Here is a 6209-nt window from a genome sequence, read left to right on the forward strand (position 1 = left end):
TGTTTATGGTTTAGGGTCAGAGAATGTAATTTTATGTTATTGTTTTAATTCAGTACCCATTGTGTTATTTTATTTAATTATTTTATTTAATTCTCTAATCAAAGCAAACTTGTAAATTAGCTTAAGCAAAGTAAGTGTCACATGACTCAATACAAACATAAGGTTAGATAAAGTGTTGGATGCACCTCAAATGACAAACTACAATTGAACATAATACAACATATAATGACAGAAATGACTAAGATCACAAACTACAACTGAATATCATACTAAATAAGATGTTGGAAACAACTAAGGTCATAGACTACGAATTTGGAGCTAATCCACTAGCACTGATTTCACCATGGCGCGGGCATCTGCTTCGGCTATGACCCTCACTGCCACAAAGCCTACAACGCCTAGGACCACGTAGGTCACAAATATCCATCTCATTCAAGAAGCAAGTTTTCTTAGGATGACCTTTGGTCACTCGCTTGAGGTGGGGATTGGGTACGAGTCTTGGTCCTTGATGCACAGGCCATATTGTTGGGTTTCCTATTGGCCTGAATCGGGTCTTGTATACCTTTCGGATCTCACCCATCGTATAAACCTCGTGCACATACTGTTTCCAATCTAGGCACTGGTTTGCACAACAGGAAAATACATGGCGACATAGAATTCGATCCACCTGAAACTCACCACAATCACAATGCCGAAGGCGCAAGTTTACTGCAAACTCCAACCCACTTGGCATCTTGCGCACTTCAAAAACCTCGTTCTGCCTATCAAATATGTTAACTTGGATGTTTCCCGCTGAACACTGATTTGACAGAATTTTCTAAGTTGCATATTCAGAGAATAGTTGTCCTACACTTATACGAGCCTCAGGCTCAGCTCTCTTCCTTGTGAACAATGCATTTAGCCTGTAAAAAGTTGCCTTAACAAGGGCTGTAACCGGAAGATTGTGTGCCCCTTTCAATACTCCATTAATGCACTCCACTAGGTTAGTTGTCATATGGCCCCAACGATGTCCACCATCATATGCCAAGGCATACTGCTATCGAGGGATCCGGTCTAACCACTGCTTGTAAGCCTCCTCCCGCTCACATAATCTCTGGAAACCCATATCGAATTCACGCATTATTCTAGAATAGCCAATGTTGACAATTAGCCTCTGCAGGAGTGGTGCCTTAAAGCTCCTCAAAAAGTTGGATGTTATATGTCGGATGCAAAACATGTGAATAGCTCTTGGATATTCCCATGCTCCATTACTACGACCCACAGCTGAGAAGATTGACTCGTGTCGATCAGAGATAAGGGCAACACCATCCCGATTAACTACTTGTGTTCGCAAATGACTAAGAAAAAAGTGCCAGGTATCGGCAGTCTCACCTTCAACTATGGCAAATGCAAGAGGCACGATATTTCCATTGCCATCTTGTGATACTGCAACTAAAAGAGCTCCTTTATACTTTCCATACAAATGTGTGCCGTCAATCTGAACCACTGGCTTGCAACTTCTGAATGCTTTAATGCATGGGTAGAAAGTCCAGAAGACTTGTGTTAGAATCCGGAGATCTTCAACTAACTCATCCCCTCGATAGCCATATGCAGTTTCATACTCAACAGCTACTGATAGTTCTTTTGCAACCATTGCTTCAAACCATGTGGGCAAAGCTTCATATGAAGATTCCCACCCACCAAATATTTTCTCCACTGTCTTTTGCTTGGCCAACCATGCTTTGCGATAACTTATCGTGTAGTTGAACTTCAATTGTACTTCAGCAATGACAGATTTCACCTTTATGGATGGATTAGCTTCAACTAATGGCTCTATTGCTTCTGCAATTGTTTCAGAATCCAGTTTAGCATGATCTTGAGATATGGTACTTCTGGTGCACGTGTGACTACCATTGTACCTCCTTATCACCCAACAATACTGTCTTTTCATAAGACTAACTCTGATAAGCCAATCACAACTTGTTCCGTACTGTATGCATTTAGCATAGAATATTGTTGGTTCCGATTCATATACCCTGTAATCGAGCTCTTCGAATGGTATACTCTTTAACTGATGCAATAACAACCTCTCTAGAGTTATACTCCATTCCAACGGCAAATTCACCGGCAGCTACAACAGCTGGGGCTACACCAATAATAAAACAAAAATAAATCTAAATAATATTCTATTAATAATAATAATGAGAACAATAAATAGTAATAACAATTTAAAAAATAAAAATAATACTAACATAAAAGCAAAACAAATAATAATATTACTAATATTAAAAAAGTAAATAACAACAACAACAACAAAATTACCTGTATTGACGTATTCAGGAAATTCTGGTGCATGCATAGCATCAAGATTCAAAGCATGTATAAAAGATGACTCTCCATATGGATGTTGTCCGGTTAGTGCATTTGCAACATCAGCCACATCTCTTTCAACCATTATCTCATCTTCCTCTACATCTTCAGTTGGACCAACAACTTCATAATTACCTTCAAACTCTTCATCACTTTCAGTATTATAACCCACCCAGTCTATGTTGGGTTCTGGAAAGTCAACATTATCGATTTCTTCGAACTCAACATACAACTCGATAAGTGAGGCCTGTGCTCTAGTTTGATGATAGGTAAAAAATATTCTTTGCATACTAGCTTCATCAATCACATGCATTCTTTAAAATTGGCCGAAACCACCAAATACTAGCACTGGCTGCCTATACAGAATATTTATGACTCTTTTTTGCACTTGATGATCTACACTTTGAGAAAGTATACTCTTAAGTTCTTCATATGTTATTGAAAGAGGAACAACAATAACACATGGATTCTCACATAAAAACACACACCTTCATGTGTATGAGATAAAATTTGACCATTGTAATATATTTTTAAATTAATATAACCCTCCATTTTATACACTAATCACACTCACTCACAAATTTTTTTCACTCTCTCAAACTGAGAACATTTTGTAGAACAAAACTCTTGTTACTTCATTTAAACTTTAGTCTCATACTCAATTTTTATGTTTTAACACAATCCAGAACTTCTTTTATAGTTACTTTTATATTTTTTTATTTCCCCCAGCACAAAACGGCGCTGACGTTTTTACAAAACGTCACTAACGTTTTTACTTTTTTAGCAATACGTCAACGACATTTTGACCAAAAATATTTTAAAAATATATCTTCTAGCAAAACGTCACTGACGTTTTCTTTTATGACAATTAAAAAATAAATCCATATACAATATGTTGCTGACGTTTTGCCTATAATAAAATAAAAAAATTCACACAATACGTCGCTAACGTTTTCTTCATGCAAAATTTCAAAAAAAATTTATTCAATTTGTCGACGCTGTTTTGCTTTGTTTATTAAAAAAAAAGTCACCCTCCCACAAAACGTTAAAAACGTTTTGTTTCTTTCAAAAATTTGAAGCAGGCCCATAGCAGAGTAATACACAATACCAACCAAATATCATTGAATAACGCACGTTAGTTTATAATATATACAAAACTGAGCCTTATAACTCCTGTTATTTTTTATTAGGATTTTTTTTGTATATAAAATAAAATAATTAATTATTTTTCTATAAAAGATTTTTCAACTTTATTTTTAAGGATATGATTTTTTTTTTGGAATAACAGCAAGTTCACCGAACCCCCGGCAAACTTTATAATTTTTAGTGGGCTTGTTCCACCAGCGATAGCTGAGGCGGAGGCCTCAGCGGCGGTTCTATGTCCACTGCTTTGCTTCGCTATCGTCGAGTGGCATCAGGTGGATCGGGTAGTATGTCAGTTTGGTGGCCTGCAGCCCATTTCGACTAGGCCACTAAACATTGACGACATGCACAGACTTGATGGGGGTACGGCAAATTTGCTGTTATTCCAAAAAAAATCGTATCCTTGAAAATAAAACTGAAAAATCTTTTTTGAAAAAATAATTAATTATTTTATTTTATATACGAAAAAAATCCTTTTTTATTGTGTCCAATTATTGATGTAATAAATAAAAATTTTATAATCCAATCATAACCAAGGATTAATCTGTTGTGGATCTGAACTTTATTTAAGGGTTTGTCGTTTGGCAATGGGTTACTGCATGTATAAGGCGGAATTCGAACACGTAACACTTATTTAAATAACGCATGAACTGACCACTCGACTAATCCAAATTGATTTACAAGGGAAGTATCTACCATTCTAATATTTAATCTGCTACAAAGTCGCTGATTAAGTATTGTTGACTAGTAATATTTTAATTCCATGAAAAAGAATAAACTACTAATTTCGCCATCCAATTATCAAAATGCCGTAAAAAGTTACCATTATTTTTTAACAAAAATACCTTGTAAATATTTAAAAACATTACAAAAATGTCCCAACCTAAAAGAAATAGGGTGCTTAATATATGTAGTTGCTACAAACCAAGTTCATAACTTTAATGGTTTATATCCCCGATTTCATAAGTTTAACCGTTTAACTAAGTAGTGATGAATGAAACTGAAAACTGCAGGTGTTATAGAAGTGTGGATTAAAAATTAAAAGAGTAATAATTAAAAAGATAAAAATAAGCCATGCTCATCCATCGATTTAGAATTAAGAAGACCATATATGTTAATATCAATGTTTTTTGGTTACTTTGTATAAAGCATATGATGATATCTTAATATTATGGAAGTGAATTAGTTACAAGGGTAACAATTTTACATTGGTTCTCATAGTTGATTCATCACAATTGTATGTTCTTGGAACTTGTTCTATATTATTTTTCCCATTTTACATATATGCGTTCAAAGTGTTTGATGATTTGTTTGTGTGTGGACAATAAATATGTCTATTTTGGATCTATTTCAACGACTTTAGTTCTCGTGTATATTTCAATCTGGATCTTTTTTGTATTTATTTTCAATATTTTCAAACAAATAGAACTTTTTTAGAATACACATTGACCAAATGTGATGGTAAAAACTAGAAATTAAAGACCAATAAAACTTCACTAGTCTTTTTAAAAGTGAATTCATAATCTTTGCAGTAAAAATACAAAAAGAGAGGACGAAGTGGTATACTTTGCTAAAAGAATTAAAGAGGACAAAGTGGTATACTTTGCTAAAAGAATTAAAATTTGTATTTTTCTAGAAGAGGAAGCTTATAAGCTGAGGTTTTTTGTGGACCAACCTGCCTTTACGGATCTTCATTGGATATACTTCAATTTCTTCTTGTGCTTGTATTGTTAGAAAATTTACCTATGAGTAGTATTAGTGTGCGGTGCTTAAGTTATGGATTTCAAAGGATTATAATGTGTGTTGTAAGATCAAAGCATATTGTGCTTCTACTAAAGTTTTGTTATTGAAATTCTTTTTGCAAGGAATGTTTGTGCCCGTTATCAAAGAATTAGACAGTGATGAACAGCAGCAGAAATGGTTGCCTTTGACTTATAAGATACAAATAATTGGTTGCTATGCACAAACAGAACTTGGTCATGGATCCAATATTCAAGAGCTTGAGACAACTGCAACTTTTGACCAAATATTACTTTTGAATTTTTTTTTTGTTATTTGACATTGTATTTGTACAATGAATCATGACAAACAATAACTAAGAGTTTTATTTGTATAATTTTAGAGAATACACAATTGTATGAATTGAAAATTGAATGGAAAGTAATTTTTTAAAATTTATTTTGGCTTGCTGTTTGTTTTCAGCAATGAGTATTTGGAATATATTTTGTTTGCCTTGCACAAATATGTAAGTGCAGGAATTAAGAACTCAAGCTGTAAATATCATGTATGAAATCAACACAGGAAGTGCATTATTTTGAAAAGCAAAATTCGATTCAAATTTTGCAGAAGTGCACAATTTTGTTGTGCAAAATTACATTGCACAATTAAAATTCAACCATACTTAAGTGCAGAAAATTAACATAGATTATGCAGAATTTAATAGAATTTTGCAGGAATGCACAATTTTAAGTGCACAATTGCACAATACAATTGAAATTCACCCGATGGATAACTTAGTTGCATAATAATAGAAAATCAACAGAGAAAAGAGTTGCAATGTAGCAAGTGCACTTTACTTGTATAGCATAACAAAAAAACAACATATCACTAAGAAGTCTAATAAGTTTATCAACATACCCTTGTCGTGCGGGCTTTTTTGCTTCTCCCTTCCTCGCCAAAGTTGGTTGTGGCCCCTTCTCTGCTCCCTGTCAGTCTTG

General features: G+C 34.1%; 1 protein-coding gene across 1 annotated transcript; it reads right to left on the minus strand.

Moving 5' to 3' along the window:
* Window positions 1-304: 304 nt before the first annotated feature.
* Window positions 305-994, minus strand: LOC148575548 (uncharacterized). The gene is made up of 2 exons (XM_088502348.1): window positions 851-994; window positions 305-799 (listed from the first exon to the last, which is right to left on the minus strand). The coding sequence occupies exons 1-2, from the start codon at window positions 992-994 to the stop codon at window positions 305-307; spliced, it is 639 nt and encodes a 212-aa protein (XP_088358474.1).
* Window positions 995-6209: the final 5215 nt, after the last annotated feature.

The sequence above is a fragment of the Arachis ipaensis genome, chromosome B1, assembly GCF_059453495.1.
Source record: "Arachis ipaensis isolate K30076 ecotype BB chromosome B1, ASM5945349v1, whole genome shotgun sequence".
NCBI lineage: Eukaryota > Viridiplantae > Streptophyta > Magnoliopsida > Fabales > Fabaceae > Arachis > Arachis ipaensis.